Below are 17,788 nucleotides of genomic sequence, written 5' to 3'. Positions count from 1 at the left end.
AATATTTGAAAATTACCTAAGCTATTTCATCCTTTTTTTTTCTTTTGATCCTAAGTCTATGAAATTCGGTATATATTTTACGCACAGAGTGACTCTCAATTCAGACTAGCCACATTCCAAGAACGCAGGAGCTACATGTGACCACAGTGGACAGCGCGGTTCTAAAGGATGATTCAGCTCTGATAACGAGTGCATTTAGTGCTAAGACAAGAACACAGCACAGGCTGAGGGATGCACAGAACTGATCCTTGGTTCCACTTAACCTGAAGCTCCGTGGGCAACCCTGAGATGGCACGCGGCGTGAGCCAACAAGGAAAGCGTGTATATACATGTGCAGACCCGACACACTAGCAGCTCTTGGACTGTTTTTTATCACCCCTTGGGAAGCTCTGTCCCAATCAGACTAACCACCCCGAGCCTCGGAGAAATCTTACAAGAAGCGTAAATACCATGTGCCGCAGCTCCAATCCCTGCCTTCAAAGGAGAGATGCCCGGGCGGAGAGGCAGACACTCGGGGTGCAGGGGGTCCCCAAGTCATCTACGACGTGACGGTGAGGACAACTAAGCCGCATCCCCAGGACCCCACGACACGGTTTCACCTGTGGTCACCTGAACTCGGCGCGGCCTCCCACTGATGGGCCTCGTCCCGCTGACGGAGGTGGGGGACCAGGGTCACGGCCTGCACGGGCCACCGTGGCTGCGGCACTTCCCCTGGTCACCCCCACCCCCAAGGGATGTGTGGTCTCGGGGCTTCCAGGTTGATGTCACCATTTGAAATTTCGTCAAAAAATTTTGCGGTGATTGGCCAAAAGTTAGCTGGTGGATGGAAAGGCACGCAGCAACAGAGCTTGGACTTGGACATTGTGCCCGTTTGTATATTTATGTTCCCCAGAAAAAGCCATATTAGTCAATGCATTCTTGTGCGGGCAGACGTACTGGTGTGGATTGGGTTGGAACCTACTGATTCAGTGTTTCCATGGAGATGTGCCCCACCCAACTGTGGGTGATGACTCTGATGAGATAGTTTCCATGGAGGTGTGGCCCCGCCTGCGGTCGCGGTTACTACTTCTAGGGGGAGAGGCGGCCGGTAGCCGAGCCCTCAGCTCTCGGGGCTGCTCAAGGGGTACCGGCGGCGGGGGCTCTTTCCCGGAGGCGAGGGCGAGGCGGAGGACGTGGCCAGGGTCCTCGGCGAGAGGCGTGCAAGGAGGGCGGCGATAGGGACAAGACACTCTTCATCCAGTAGGAGTATGCGCCAAAGAGATTTATTCAGGGGTGATTACAGGTTATATAGGCTGGTAAGAAGGGCAGGGCTGGAAAGGAGGTGAAGCAGCCTTAAATGGCAATATTGAAGGGATAGGGGCTAGGATTGGTTCTGAGAGAACGCCGGAACCGTTGCAGCGGGGCGGGGGTAGTTCTGGCCACGGGCATGCGCGCTGGCGGTGGCAGGAGTGGCCTTGGCACCAGGGAGTGAGTGGGTAAGATAAGGAAGTGGGGAAAGGGCAGTTGGGAGAAAGGCGGTTTCCTCCGGCAAGCCTCCCCTGCCAGTGACATTTTGGGTGAGGAAAAGGGAGCTGCCTTGACCTCGCTCCCCAGGCTCGGGGGGGCTGCAGAGGGCACTCACGCCCGTACCTACTACCCTCCCCAGGGGGTGATCAGGTCCCCTGGCCCAGGCCTGGTAAGTTGAGGTACAAGCTCAGACACCCGCAATTCCCCTTTCTTTTCTAATTAGAGGAAGAGGCTTTATCGGAGAGGTCCGCTAAGGGTGAGGGAAGGGGGAGGTTAGGGAAGGGAAAAAGGGGTTGACGGTGGCTCAGCGAGGCTGGAGCTCAGTGTTGGTGTGGTGCCCGGGCGCTTGACAATGGCTTCGCTGCAGCGGGCTGGGCGAAGGTGAGGGGTTTAAAGTTCAGGGGTTCAGAGAAGCTGGAACTCGAGGCGAGAACGATGTTCAGGTAATTGAGAAGGGTCTCGCGGTTGGCGAGTCGACCGGTGGCGTTGAGGTCGTGGAGGGTTGGCTGTCATTTTGGAGTGGGGGGCGTCAGAGGTGGCGAGTCGCTGATACTGGATTTGCACGAACGAGGAAAAAATGGCATCCGTTTGTTTTCTTATAAGCTGGACAATTTTGCGGATGAGGCAGGGTCCTAAGATGAGAGCTAGAATAATTATTAATAAGGGGCCAAGAAAAGCAGTGGGGTAGGAGCTGCAGTTTTTTTTAGACGGAGGAAGAAGTCTTCTTCGCTGTGGTATAAGACCCTAGGGATCAGGACAATTAGGAGGCAAGTTTCTTTATATTCATTGATGACATTTGTGCTGAGACAGGGGGTAAGTCCTGTAGAGGAGCAGAGCCATTGGGAGGAGTTATGAGGAATGAGAAATTTTGCCGAGCTGCTGGGAGATGAGTAGCTGGCACAGGCAGTGAGGTCGGGAGAGTTACTGGAGCGAGGGCGGACGCACTTTCCCGTATAGGAGACTGAATGAAAGGTTAGGGGGACGGCAGAGGTATTCCAATTGCATTCCAAGGGGCTGTTTTCTGTGCTTTCTGAAAAGGAGAGGTTGGAGGCAACGGGCTCGTATAGAGAGGAAGAGGTAGAGAGGCAGAGCCAGTAGGATGAGGTAAAATTGGGGTTGGAGGAGTTTACTGAGGCAAAGGCGGCTTGGATGAGGCTGAGGAGGGGAGAAGAATAACGAGAAGGGGGCAAAGGAAGCTGGGGTGGTGGGGTTTGAGATGTAGTTGAAGTACGTTTAGCCGGAGCTAAGGTGCGGCTGGAGGGCTGTGGAAAAAGAGGGTTAATGACCTTGTTGGGACTAATGTTAAAGGGCTTTTTTATAATAGTATTTTGGCCTGGTTGGTTTACAGCCTCCTTTTTTATTAGAATAAGTGATTTTCGGTCGGCTCCTTTTTCATAGATTCTGAAGCCCCAAGTTTGACTGAGTAACCAGGAGGGATTAGTGGGGAGCTGCACTGTAAGATTAAGATGTGTGCAGGATCTTTTACTTTCTTGGCCGAGCCAGTTAACAGTAGGGAGTTTGCACCCTGTAGGGGCCCACTTTAGGGTAAGGTAATGATCAGGAACAGGAGGCTTCTAATTAGTGGTTAGTGTTTTACACCCCCAGTATGCACAGTAGTACTCGTTGGGGGAATTACAGTACGATTTTCCAGGATTTGAGGATGGGCACATGTAATATTGGACCTGGGGATTACTTACCTTTCAAGCGCAGGTTTCTTCGACTCTGGAGACAAAGGTGGCGAAAGGCTTACTCGGTTCCTGGAAGAGCTTGGTGAATTTATTAGGCCGACAGGCAAAGCAGTTGGCAAATGCTCGTAAGGCGATTCCCCAAAGGATAGGCCACAAGGTGGCAGGTGCATTAATATAAGCAGACGCATTTAGAAATGCTCCAGTGCCCAAATAGGCTTCAGGGGGATGATAGACTCCAAGGGCTGCGTCTTGCTCACTTTGCTGAGCTGCTTCTGCCTGGAAGTGAGCACGCCAGTCAACAAACTGACCGGGGTTAAGAATGGAACGGGCAAGCGAGGCCCAGTCTTGGGGGATGCAATAGTCCATGCCGAGATCCTGCAGTATTTGGGAAGCATATGGGCTACCTAACCCGTCCTCCTTGACGGCCCTGCGAAGCTGCTTAATAATATCTGAGTCAATGGGATACCAGTCATACGGTTTCTGTGGGGTGGGCGCAAGGTTAAGAGGAAAGCAACGAAAAGCACGAGAGAAAGGAGGACGCGCTTGCAGAGGGCTTGGCGCGGAAGTGAGGGTAGGGGGAGCGTTGCCCCAAGGGTTGCCTTGAGGTGTAGAAGGCAGCCAGGGGTTGTTAGCCGGCGGAGTGGAAGGAGCAGCGGCAGCTGCCGGTAGCGGCTCCGAGGGGGAGCTCGCCGAAGGGGGAGGTGGGAGTGGGAGGCCCCAAGCGTCGCAAGATGGCGGCGCGGTGGGCGTGGCTAAGACACAAGATGGGGGATCAGCCCCGCCCTGTGAAAGGGTGGGGCCCAAGGCATAAGATGGCGGACTAGCTCCGCCCTGTGAAAGGGCGGGGTAGGGGTAAAGCATATGTGGTTTCCGGCCCAGCTTAGGGCTGATGTCATCGCTTGGATTTAACGGGGCCTTGATCAGGGGGGAGGGAGCCTTGAAGGCAGGAGCGGATGGTTATTAAGGTGGGGAGCAAGCCGGGAGGGAAGCGCTTGCTCTCATGTTCCATGGCATTAGTGACTCGATCAATAAGACGATCATAAGTAACAGGGTCCCAAAGATGGCAAGTGGTGAGCCATGGGTTAAAAGGCAGCAGGAGGTCCCAGTACACCTGCAGCTGCCGGACAGACACTTTGCAGCGATGCGTATCTAGGAGACCCGCTAGAGCACGAACTTGAGGTGCCTGACATGTAGATATACGATTACCCATAGCTGAGGGGGGAGGAGGGGGGTTTGCTCCCGAGCCGGGCCGGCCGGCTGGCAGGGAGGAGGAGGAGGAGTTGTTTACCGAGCAGAGAGAATGAGATAAGCTGTGGCTGCAAGGCCGAAGGAGACGGCGAGAGCAGAAAGCAGTGCCCTTTGGCAACGAGAGCAGTTGGGGGGGGCGGTTGCAAAGAGGCACACGGCACCAAATGAAGAAATAAAGATACAAAGAATTACAGCAAAGTAATGGAGGGGAAGAGGGAGAGTGTTAGGAGGAACGGGGGTCATAGAAGTGCGCATACAAGAGGACGAAGAGAGCGTGGGGGAAGGGAGGAGTTCCTACTGGATGAAGAGAGCGTGGGGGAAGGGATGAGCGGCTTCGGAGCAGGGAACCTCCCACGGCTCCAGAAGCGGCGAAGGAGAGGCGGCCCTACCTTGCAGGCGAGGAAATGGGAAGCTGGAGAGGCGTCCGGGCGAGCGATCGACCTGCTGAACTGTTGTGTGGAGACGTTTCCTCACACGGGGCACCAGTTGCGGTCGCGGTTACTACTTCTAGGGGGAGAGGCGGCCGGTAGCCGAGCCCTCAGCTCTCGGGGCTGCTTAAAGGGTACCGGCGGCGGGGGCTCTTTCCCGGAGGCGAGGGCGAGGCGGAGGACGTGGCCAGGGTCCTCGGCGAGAGGCGTGCAAGGAGGGCGGCGATAGGGACAAGACACTCTTCATCCAGTAGGAGTATGCGCCAAAGAGATTTATTCAGGGGTGATTACAGGTTATATAGGCTGGTAAGAAGGGCAGGGCTGGAAAGGAGGTGAAGCAGCCTTAAATGGCAATATTGAAGGGATAGGGGCTAGGATTGGTTCTGAGAGAACGCCGGAACCGTTGCAGCGGGGCGGGGGTAGTTCTGGCCACGGGCATGCGCGCTGGCGGTGGCAGGAGTGGCCTTGGCACCAGGGAGTGAGTGGGTAAGATAAGGAAGTGGGGAAAGGGCAGTTGGGAGAAAGGCGGTTTCCTCCGGCAAGCCTCCCCTGCCAGTGACATTTTGGGTGAGGAAAAGGGAGCTGCCTTGACCTCGCTCCCCAGGCTCGGGGGGGCTGCAGAGGGCACTCACGCCCGTACCTACTACCCTCCCCAGGGGGTGATCAGGTCCCCTGGCCCAGGCCTGGTAAGTTGAGGTACAAGCTCAGACACCCGCACCCGCCCATTCAGCGTGGGCCTTGATGAGTTTACCGGAGCACTATATAAACTCAGACAGAAGGAGGGAGCTTGCCACAGCCAAGAGGGACACTTTGAAGAACACACAGGAGCTGAGAGAGGAGCTTCAGTTTACACAGACATTTTGGAGACGGCCTTTGAAAGCAGACTCTTGCTCTGGAGAAGCTGAGAGTACAAAAGCCCCAAGAGCAAGTAAGAGCAACATTTTTGAGGAACTGCAGCCCAGAGAGGGACATCCTGGGAGAAAGCCATTTTGAAACCAGAACTTTGGAGCAGATGCCAGCCACGTGCCTTCCCAGCTAACAGAGGTTTTCCGGACACCACTGGCCATCCTCCAGTGAAGGTATCCGATTGGTGATGGACACTTTATGGCCTTAAGACTGTAACTGTGTAACCAAAAAACCCCCTTTTATAAAAGCCAATCCTTCTCTGGTGTTTTGCATTCCGGCAGCATTAGCAAACTAGAACAGATATCCAGGAGGCAAACATCTGCCCCTGCAATCCCATACTTCACACTAAGGAGGGGATGCCCGGAGGTGGACGAGGCCAGTTACCGTTGTCACCGAGAGGGGCGCACAGGGGAGCTGGCTGGGGGAAGCCATGGGGCGGTGCTGTGCCTGCCGAGACGGGTTAAACCAGGAGGGTGTTTCCTCACTGCTGGTGCCATAAGGGAACGGGAGCCTCGTACCTGACAGCATCTTAGATTCGATGACACGCAAAGCGGCCAGCACGCTGCAACCCCAGACCCGTGCTACCTGCTCTTCCGGGTCTGGGGCTGCAGGAGGCCACGCTGACAGTCACCTGCTCCCAATTGCCGTTACCTCCCCAGCCCACCCTCCTCGGCTTCCCCATGTTGATCACTGAAGTCCATGGGATCCTCGACTCATGGCCTCGGAGCGGAAGCCAGGCGCCCCACCCTGCAGACCCAGGAGCAGACGTGCGGTGGGATTTAAATTCCTGGGTGCGCCAAGGAGCCGGCCCCAGGCTGGGTAATAACTTCTGCGCGTTAATGACAGCACCACAGCCCCGGCAGACAGCTGGCATTTAACATGAAACCCACGCAGCAGGGCAAGCTGCTCCTACCCGGGGGCCCTCAGGCTGGAGCCCCCGTGGGTGGGGGTATGAGGGGCGGCACCAAGGTCCGGGGGACTGGGACCTCCCCTCTCTCTGCACAACCACCCCCCTGCCAAAAACACACGTGCATGACACACACCCATACCGCACTTGTGCACCTATCTGCATGCCCAATGCTCAAATACACACACACACATGCATAGACACATACATACTGCACGTGTGCACCTATCTGCATGCCCAATGCGCAAATACACACACACACACGTGCACAGACACATACTGCACGTGTACACCCTATCTGCATGCCCAATACTCGCTCGAATGCACACACACACACGTGCAGACACACACATACTGCACATGTGCACTCTATCTGCATGGCCAATGCTCACTCAAATGCACACACACACACACGCACACACACATACTGCATGTGTGCACCTATCTGCATGCCCAATGCTCAAATACACACACACACATGCACAGACACATACATACTGCACGTGTGCACCTATCTGCATGCCCAATGCTCAAATACACACACACACGTGCACACACACACACTGCATGTGTGCACTCTATCTGCATGCCCAATGCGCAAATGCACACACACACATACTGCATGTGTGCACTCTATCTGCGTGCCCAGTGCTCACTCAAATGCACACACACATACACAGACACACACATACTGCACATGTGCACTCTGCGCGCCCAATGCTCACTCAAATGCACACACACACATGCAGACACACACATACTGCACATGTGCACTCTATCTGCGTGCCCAATGCTCACTCAAATGCACACACACACACATACACAGACACACACATACTGCACGTGTGCACTCTATCTGCATGGCCAATGCGCAAATGCACACACACACACGTGCACACACACATACTGCACATGTGCACCTATCTGCATGCCCAATGCTCACACAAATGCACACACACACGTGAACAGACACACACATACTGCACGTGTGCACTCTATCTGCATGGCCAATGTGCAAATGCACACACACGTGCACACACACATACCGCACGTGTGCACCTATCTGCATGCCCAATGCGCAATGAAATGCACACACACGTGCACACACACATACTGCATGTGTGTACTCTATCTGCATGGCCAATGCTCGCTCAAATGCACACACATGTGCACACACATACTGCACGTGTGCACCTATCTGCATGGCCAATGTGCAATCAAATGCACACACACATGCACACACACATACTGCACGTGTGCACTCCATCTGTGTAGCCAGTGCTCACTCGAATGCACACACACACACGTGCACAGACACATACTGCACGTGTGCACCCTATCTGCATGGCCAATGCTCACTCAAATGCACACACACACGTGCACAGGCACACACACACACTGCATGTGTGCACCCCATCTGTGTGGCCAATGCTCGCTCGAATGCACACACACACACACGTGGACAGACACATACTGCACGTGTGCACTCCATCTGTGTAGCCAATGCATGCTCGAATGTGCACACTCACAAGCACATACACTTGCACAGGGTCTTGCACACACCCCAACAGGCATGCATCACATGCACACACACGTGCTCAGTGCACAGGCACACACAAGTACACACGTTCACATGCACCCAGCAGCGTGCCGTGGCCAGCAGTGGCCCGGGAAGGCTGCTGGAGGCAGGGAGGGTGCAGGGGATGACAAACGACACGGGTGCACTCAGAGGGAACCCTCAGCTCTGCCACCCGAGAGCAGCATCTCACTTCCAGGTGTAAGTTCCAGGGGTCTGCACAGGAGGACCCTCCCTCAGCACCAGGCAAAGCCCCCCTTGTGCTGGGGGTGGAGACCAGAGACCAGCCACGCAGGTGCCAGGAGGGGTAAGGGGCTGGCTCCACCGTACCCCGTCCCCTCCAAAAGGCGCTCAGGGGGAGGCCACCAGGCAGGAGTCACTGCAGCCTCGGTTTCCTCGTCTGTAAAACGGCCATAGCAGCGCCCAGCTCACGAGGAATACTGCCCGGATCCCATCCAAGGCAGGAGCAGAGGGCACCCAGCCCCGTGAGAGGTGCAGAGGGCAGGTGGGTAAACGAGGCCCGGGGCTCCCACCAGCAGGGGTCTTCTGGGCAGACAGGGTCTGAAGACATTCTCTGGGGCAGGCCCTCCATTCTACTTCCTGGATGCGTCCCTCCGGCTCTGGACATGGTGGCCACGTCAGGCCAATCAGGGGAGGCTCGGGGCGTGGCAGGGACCTCCATAGTACAGGCCCTTGCTCTCTTCTGCCGGCCCTGGGAGCGTGCGAGAGGTGTGGGGCAGCTGCAGCCACCCATTCCCCCGAGGCACAGTGTGACAAAGGAGAAGAGGAGCTGGGACACTGGGGTGCAGGTGACACCCCTTGACCCCTGGGCTACTCCGGCATCTGTGCCTTTGCAATGCCACAAATCCATGGACACCTTATTGATGGGAGCTACTTCAAGGGGACCACAATGAGGGGTGTGAGTGGCCTCTCTCCCAACTTGAGCACCAACCCCCTGTGCCGGTTTGGATGTATTATGTCCCCCAAAACGCCGTGTTCTTTAATGCAACCTTGTGGGGCAGATGTATTAGCATCAATTAGATTGGAATTATTTGATTGAGTGTTTCCATGGAGATGTGACTCAATCAACTGTGGGCAAGACCTCTGATTGGATAATTTCCATGGAGGTGTTACCTGCCCATTCAGGGGGGTCTTAATTAAGCCACTGGAGCCCTATAAAGGAGCTGACAAATGGAAGGAACACAGACAGCACTGAGGGTGACATTTTGGGGGAGCTGCAACTTACAGAGACATTTTGAAGACGGCATTGAAAGCAGAGTTTTGCTGATGCTTTGGAGGTACTAGCCCAGAGTTCGCCCCAAGAAGCTGACACACAGACATTTTGGAGAAAGCCATTTTGAAACACAACCTGGGAGCAAGCAGACACCAGCCACGTGCCTTCCAAGCTAACAGAGGTTTTCTGGATGCCAATGGCCTTTCTCCAGTGAAGGTACCCGATTGTTGATGGCTTATCTTGGACACTTTATGGACTTAAGAGTGTAACTTTGTAATCAAATAAACTCCCTTTATAAAAGGCAATCCATTTCTGGTGTTTTGCATTCCAGCAGCGCTAGCAAACCGGAACACTCCCTGACTGCTCAACATCCGTCTTGGCAGCCACCATTCGGTACTCGTCTCTCTCCAGTCCCAGTGAAAGAAGGAAGGAAGGGCTGGGAAAGCCCCCACCCACCCACCAACAAGCCCCCAGAGAAAAGCTGGTGGGGAAGTCGACCAGGAGGTCCTGGGGGCTGCGAAGGGGGCTGGGATGACATGACGTCGCTTTCTCAGCAAACCCCCAGAATGGCTCTTGCCCGCTCTGTAGCCCCTGCAGGACAGCCCGGGCCCAGCTACAGATGCTGCCACCACAGCCACCAGCAGCTCCAGATCTGCCTCCACAGCCCTTGTCGGGGGACCTCAGGGCCGACACGCAGTCTTCAGATGGGACCTGTTTGCCTGCACGAGGTCAGAAGAATCAGCAACGTGATGTAAGAAGAAATCCAGAGGTAGACAGCTCAGCGCTGGTGCAGTTTGAGAACATCATCAGAACTCAGGCTCCTTCTCTCTCTCTGTTCACCACACTTAGTCCCTGGTTCGTCTCCTCATGGCCCCATGAGGGCTGCGGGGCCTCCAGTCATCACGTCTATCTTTCAGTCAAGAAGAAAGAGGGCAATCCAAGAGTGGTTGGCAGAAGGCAAAGAGCAAGCTTGGTATGCCTTTTTTTTTTTTTTTTTTTCACTTTTTAACTAGGAAAGCAATGGTTTGGAGAAGTCCCACTCAATAGATTTCTTTTTTCTTTTTTTTTTTTTTAAGATAGAAATTGGTTCTACAAACCCTGAGGAGCACAGAAACCTGTGCAAAATCAAGGGAATTCCTGTGGGGAAAGAGGCAGAGCTTTCAACCATTCTCCAAGGGTCCCACCCCAGGGAGGGGGGACATCCTGGGTCAGATGAGGGCGAGAGAGGCAGGCCAGTCTGCGGACACTGGAGTGAAGGGTCTCCGGGGGGCCCCCCATCCTCCCCTGCGCCTGCTTCCAACCCCACTTTCCTGAGCACTCTCATTGCCCAGCTCCCACGTGAGCTCCACCCAGCCCCAGCCGGTGCTGACCACACAGCCAGGGCCAGGGCAGGGAACGCACAGCCACACACAGAAACCAGACGCTCCACGGACCTGCGGCTCGGGACACAAGTTACCAAGAAGCATGGGTGCGAGTAAACTATCCAAGAAGGTTTCCTGGAGGCAGTGGTGTTTGGAGGAGACCTTCAGGGTGAGCCAGATAAAGAGGGACGGGGTGAGAAGGGTCTAGGGAGAGAGCACGGCTTGTGCAGAGGCCCTGAGCTGGGAGCATCCAGGGTTTGAAAAAGTCCCGCGTGGCTGGAGCCCAGTTGGTGGGGACACGGTGACAAACGGGGCTGGAGGCTGGCTGGGCCCAGAGCATGGGGGTGCAGGGCCAGAGGGCTGCTTTTGTCTTCTGTGTTGTTTTGTTTTGTTATGGGCCTCAAGCCTCAAATCAGCTGGAAAGTGGTGGCAATTGTGGCATCTGTCCAACACGCTCGTCCTTCCCCTTGTTGTATGAGGGAACCCCTGTCCCTGCCATGTGCTTTGGGAGTCTGACCTTCCCCTTCAACCTCAAAGGCAGGCAGGAGACTCAGGCCAGATGCCCCCGTCACAACAATGAGGCCTGAGGTACAGAGTGGGGGTGTGGTCTTAATTTCCATTGGGTTTTAATGAGCATGGAAGAATTGATGGGAAATTAACACAGCTACCCACGAGTCCCAAGAGGTCCCAGAAGGCCCTTCCGTAGCATCGTGAAGTACAAGAAGACTTTGTTAAGCATTTTTTTTTCCTGATGCACTGTGAAAAAGCAAACTTCAACCCATCCTGGTGAATATTATGAAAAACGTCTGTCAAGTGGCTTGTAAGGAAACCGGAAACTCAGCCTTTACCAGCCTCTTGGGAGAGAAGGTGCACGGCATGTCTTACACAGCTTATCTTCATGAGGATCTCTCAGGTATGCACCTCTACCTGACTCCAACAGAAACTGCACCTTGGCTGACCAGGGGTCCTGATTTCTGTCACTTTGGGAAGCAGTGCCTCCCACATTCTCAGTTTATAGGGTCCTGCAAACCTCAGGCCGTGACTTGTGCAGAGCTCAGCTGGAGCTATCAGCATGGCTGGGGCCCCCTGATTCGCCTCAGAGGGAAACTACCTGAGAAAGAAGTCAATACACAGGACAGCAAGAGACCTGGAGGGAGCACCTGGATCTATCCATACCTGAAGCCCATTCCGCCATGAGAGCTAAGTTCCCCTTCCTGATTCAATGAACTGGACTTGAGTTTTCTGCCTCTTGCTACTGAAAGCTTCCCAACCAACACACTGAAATAAGAATCCCATTGCACCAAATGCATCAGGAGATTTCAGTTCATATTAAAGAAAGTTACAACTGCCATCCTTTAAAGCAGAGAAACAAACTCAGCCAGGCAGGTAGCTGAGCAGGATTCCCAAGGGGTAGGAAAATAGGCCTGAAAGGGCCCATGGCTCTTGGGAGAGGCATGTCCCACCTAAGCATCAAACTTAAGATGCAAGCCCATGGCACCTGCAGTGATCTTGCACCTTGACCTCTGCCCCAGGTTCCCTCCACACTTCCTGGAAGTCTAGCTCCACGCATTCCTTAAAGAAAGGGTTCCTTGGTCCCATCAGTGTGAGAGTGCTGGACTACACCAAGTTGGAGAGGTTTCTTTATGATCTAACTTCTCAGCACCCATACACCCTGATGGGACGCCTTGGATCTCCCAGAAACAACACCTAATGCAGTGTTTCCCAAACTGGTTTCTCCATCGAACCCCATTTGCTCAGAGCAACTTGTGCCACGGAACACTCTTTGAGAAACGGAGCTGTAGAGCCTTGCTTCTCAGAGTGTGGTCCACAGGCCAGCAGCATCAGCCTGACCTGAGAGTTTACTAGAACCGCAGGATGTCAGTTCCATCCCCCACTGGCTGGAACAGAACCTGCATTTTTACAAGATCCCCAGGGCTTTGCCTGCACACGAAACCCTGACATATCCTGCTTTGGTGTATTTGGAGACAGTTGATCCTCATCGCTCACAGACTCCATGTTTGCAAACTTGCTACTTGCTGACATTTATTTGTAACCCCAAAATCAACACCCATGGCCTCTTTTGCAGTCCTTCATGGCCGAGCACAGCGTGGTGAAAATTTTGAGTCGCCCAACGTGCAGGTTCCCAGCCAAGTCCAACAAGGCTGTGCTCTGCCTTCTTGTTTCAGCTCTCAGCGCGTACACGAGCATCTTTTCATGGTCTATCTAGTGCCCTGTTTGTTGCATTGTGTTTTTGTTGGCAATCTCAAGATTTAAAATAGGGCAGACGTGCTGTGCAGTGCCCCTAAAACACAGGAAGCCTGGATGTACCTTACGGAGAAAATTCCACATACTTGGTAAGCTTCATTCAGGCACAAATTTCAGTGCTTTTGGCCATGAGTTCAATGTCAATGAATCACCAATATGCATAGCAGATCAGGTGTCCTTAAGCATAAACACACAAACAAGGTAACGGACTGATGGGCTGATGAAAATGAGAGGAACCTAACCCTGCGTTTCCCCCAGGTGCACCGATTCAGTGTCCACAGTGACTTTTAGACCAAAACTCCTGGGAGTAATGAGACCCCACTGCATCCTCCGAGGAAGTGCGGGAGCTGCGGGGCAAGGAGACCCCGTGTGGCATGGCGGTGACAGGCACGGGTGGCTGAGCAGACAAGAGCGAGCACACAGGATTTATTCGTTCTGTTCTATCTCAGCGCCCCTCACCTTCCCAGGCTTGGGAACCCCGGGGCAGAGGGAGCCAAACAACCCCATCAGATTCCTGCCTTCACTGGCTGCGGGGTCTGGGGCAAGTCCCTTGAGCTCCGGCAACTTCAGCTGCTGCGTCTCCAAAGCGGAGACGACGAAGCCTCCCTGCAGGGCAGCGTGAGGAGGGGTAAGGGAGCTTGAGGTGTGACTCCATTATGGATGCACAGAGGGATTTAAAGGGCTGTGGAGTTAACTGCTGTGAAATAAGAACAAATGAAAAAGAAAAGAAGAAAAGCCCACGGATGCTGCCCACTGTGTCGAGGCCGTTATTCAGTGGTGGCATTCAAGGCCACATGGACAGATCTCCATCTCTACTCCAACCGCATCCTTTTCCCAGCTCTGTCGTGTGCCCACGGGAGCCCAGCACACATGACTGACATCTCACCCCGTCTGTCCCAACCAGGCCAATTCATGCCTGGTAGCTCCGTGTGTGCCGACCCCTCTGCCCAGGAGGCCAACATGTGCCTTTCCCAGCTGGCAACTCAACTCCCGGGCCAGCCCCTCAGCCCAGCCACCGCCCCGAGGATCTGAGCCCCTGGGGTGGGTAACGGGCCCGCCAGGTCTCGTCAATACAGGGGATACGCGCGTTAGGAGGTACTGGCTGAATAATGCGTTGCTGCATGGACAGATGAATGAATGATACAGCACGAAGCCTCCCTGAAGTGCTCCGCATCGGGAATTCATTTGTACGCAGGAGTTGGCACACAACAGGCTGCATCCGTGTCCACCCCGCCCCCACCCCAACCCCGAGTCCCCTTTCATGTAGGGAGTTCATGCCAGCGTAAAATGTGACACACCCATGAGGCTTGGGACATCCTCGGAGACAACCGGGGAATCTGAAACTCCGCACCATTTTAGCCCAGCTCCTCCAAGGACATTTATAGTTCTTTACACTGCTCCCGGGCTCTAACCAAACCCGGCCAAAAGCAGTGATTTTTCCTGAGTGTCTTTCCTGTGTCTCCATAAAAAGAACGCCTGCGGCGGTTCAGCTCGAGTGTAATTGCCGGCTCTGCAGACGACAGAGGAGCCCTCTCGGTGGCCCAGGGACGGGCGTGTCCAGAGCCAGCTGGACTGGGGGCACCGCACGCGCTTGAAGCGGGAGTGCCCTGAGCACCAATTGAGGCTGAAGCCACAGCGGCGGCCACAGAGGTCCGGCCAGCAGACACCCAAACCAAAATAGAAAACTGCAGTGGCTTCTGCCTCATGCCAGGCCACCGAGCCGCCGGACGGAACTGCCAATGTCGGCCTCTCCCTGAGCGCCCATCCAGACTTCCTCAGGGGCCCCCTTGTGCCCACCTCGTTCCCTCGGGCTCCCTGGGAGCAGAACTTCCCAGGCTCCAGCCACACCGGGTGGCCTAGGCAGTCCCCGAGGGACTCCCAACTTCTTTCCTGTCCTTCCGGGCCTGACCCCACCCACCCACATACCAAGAGCTGAGCAGCCCATGGGCACTGCAACCTGCATTTTCCAAATGTCCCCCTTGGCTCAAAACTCAGAGAGCAAACTCACTTTTCAAGTAACCAGTTGGAGTTCACCAAGAAACCACAACGTAAAAAAAAAAAAAATCAGTGGCTCCCAGTCAGCCAAGGGACAGAGCACAAACGGCACTTCAGCACGCCTGCCTGCTCCCAGGGCTGTCACCAGCTGCACACACAGAAACAAGAAAACTGTCTGCCAGCGTGCACACACACGCACACACACACCACTGGTCGCACATGCACAGGGACACACACTTAACCAACTCTCTGACCCACGGAGGCACCAAGGCCCATTCACAAATACAGCCAGATGCACACGCCACATTCCCAAAACCCATGTGCAAATACACACACCAGTCCCTCTCCCTGCACAAATTGCACCCTTCTCAGTACAGTCAAAACAGACTGGTCTTCCAAAACAGACTGGGGGTGCCGGCCTCCTGCAGGCCCGGCCTTGTGGGGGACTCTCAGGTCACTGGCTTCTGAAGCCCCAACAAGAACCACGGGTAGGAAAGAAGCCAGAGGCGCACACCCTCACTTACCAGGCCGTCGCAGTTGCTGAGAGCCACGGAGGAAGCGTCAGGCAGGCCGGCCACGTCGCCGACGTAGAGGCAGGTCCCCAGCAGGGGCTCCACGCGCGTGGCGCCCGGCTCGCCCTGCCACTCCACCGTGGCCCCGGGCGCCACGAGGCGGGAGTTGCGCCGCAGCCGCAGGTGCAGATCTCGGCCGAGGACCGTGACATTGTAGAAGAGACGGCCGCCCGGGTCCTCCTCGGGGCCTTCGGGGAAGCCCGGGGTCTGGCCCGGGGCAGCCCTGCGGGTTCGTACTCCCGCGCTGGCTGTCGCCGCCGACACCACGTGGGACACCAAGCGGCCCTGGGCGTCTGTGCGCACCGGCACCGCCAGGATGCGCTCCGCTCCGTGCGCCAGGGGCCCGCCTGCAACGGGAAGGGGCGTCAACGCGGCCACCAACCCGGATGCCCACCGCCCCCGGGCTGTCCCTGCCCCGGGACCCTGCACGCCAGGAGCTCTGCCCCACGCCCCTCTCTGTATTGGAGCTCCGCCGACATCTCAGTTCCTCAGGGGAAGGCCCCTCGGAGGGCCCCCCGCCCCCCTTGATCCCACCGTCCTTGGCAGGACATGGGACTGCTCGGAAGCCATTCTCGGTTGGCCCCTACCCGTGCGCCTCGACTCCTCCGCGGCCCGCCCGAGTGCCTTCCCCGCTCGCCTCCGGAGCGGCGAAGATTCGGCGCCCCCGGGATCGGGCGGCCTGTCCTCTGTCCAGCTCCGGGAAGCTCGCTGTCGACCCCCTCTCCCAGGGTGCCCGAGGATGGAGAAGAATGGAGCAGGGTCCCTCCGATCTCCAGGGATCCCCTCCTAGTCGCCCCGACCGATCCCCAGGGCCCGAGGCGGCGCGCCTGGCACCGGGGCTCCTCCCGAGCGTCCCCGGACGCGAGCCCGGGGCGCCGCCTCGCCCTTGCTGCCGCTGCGCTCTCCGCCGCGGGTCTTATCCGGCCCTCGGTCTCCCCACCTTCAGCGCCCCGGGGGCCGGGAGCCGCGAGAGCTCCGGGGCCCCCTCCGGCCCGAGGAGGCGCCCGGGGGTGCGCCCCTGCGCGACCAGCCCGGCCCCGAAGTTGGCAGACTTGGCCCCGGGCGGGGCGCGCGGAGTTTGCCCAAGTCGGGCCGGACCACGCCTGGGGAGGGGGCGGCGGGGCCCGCGCGGGGCGGGGGTCGGGGGTCTCCGGGCGCCGGGACCCCGCGGTCGGCTACCTGGGGGGCCGGTTGGCGACAGCGAGCCGGGCGTCCGCGGGCGGCGGCGGCGGCGGCAGCAGCAGCAAGCAGCAGCAGCAGCAGCGCGGGGCAGAGCGGGCGGCGAGCGGCTCCCGCTGGCGGCTCCATGGCAGGCGGCCCGCGGCCGGGGCCCCGCACTCGCAGCCGGCGCGAAAGTTACCCGCGCGCCGCCCAGCCCACATCTGGGGGCAGCTGGAGCCGCCCGCAGCTGCAGCTCCGCAGGGCGCGGGGCGGAGGAGGCGCGGCGCGGAGGGCGGGCGGAGGAGCGCGGAGGGGAGGCGGGAGCGGGGGAAGGAGCGCGCGAGGGAGGCGGGAGCGAGGGCGGGGACGGCGGGCGCCTCCGCCCGCGGTGACCCGGCGCTTCTTGGCGCGGCCGCCGTCGCCGCGGTTCCCGGCGCGCCGCGAGGCACAGACACCCCCAGGCGGCGGCGGAGAAGCGCTGCGGGCCGGGCCGGGGAGCCCCGGCACCCCCCTCGGCGTGGCCCGCGTCCTCGGAGGCGCATCCCCACCCGAAGATTCCTCGGGGCGCGCGCGCGGGCGGCACCCTCCCCCTGCGCCCTGGGGCGGGACGCGGCGCGAGGATGGAGGCAGGAGGTGCCGGCTGCCGGGGCCCGGGGGAGGGGGCGCCGGGAGAGGGCTGGGAGCGCGCCCCGAGGCCCGGGGGAGGCCCCAGAGGCGGGAGGGTCCTCTCCAGGGACCACCTCCAAGACCAACTTTTGCCCTTGCAGAGGCCTCCGTCTCCAACCCCTCTCGGCCTGTCCTGCTCTGTTTCTCCATTGCAGCCCCTGAGCTCAGCCTCCTTCTGTAGACCCGGGACCTCCCTCCTGAAGCGCAGCTCAGCTCCTGGTCCTCCCCGTCCCTGGATCCCGCCCAGTGGCCTCTGTCCCCCTGGGCATCCAGTG

At 57.4% G+C, this 17,788-nt stretch overlaps 1 protein-coding gene across 1 annotated transcript in view; it reads right to left on the bottom strand.

Annotated features, from left to right (window-relative positions):
- Positions 1-16,994, bottom strand: part of ADAMTS2 (ADAM metallopeptidase with thrombospondin type 1 motif 2) — a 227,643-nt gene extending 210,649 nt beyond the window's left edge. Inside the window, 3 exon segments of the mRNA XM_037817818.1 lie at positions 15,639-16,036; positions 16,870-16,928; positions 16,930-16,994. Of these exon segments, the coding sequence (XP_037673746.1) occupies positions 15,639-16,036; positions 16,870-16,928; positions 16,930-16,994 (522 nt within the window).
- Between the last annotated feature and the right edge of the window lie 794 nt (positions 16,995-17,788).

This window comes from Choloepus didactylus, chromosome 24 (genome assembly GCF_015220235.1).
Source record: "Choloepus didactylus isolate mChoDid1 chromosome 24, mChoDid1.pri, whole genome shotgun sequence".
Taxonomy (NCBI): domain Eukaryota; kingdom Metazoa; phylum Chordata; class Mammalia; order Pilosa; family Megalonychidae; genus Choloepus; species Choloepus didactylus.
Note: the sequence above shows the minus strand (reverse complement) of the source record. Positions and strands in the feature narration are given on the sequence as shown.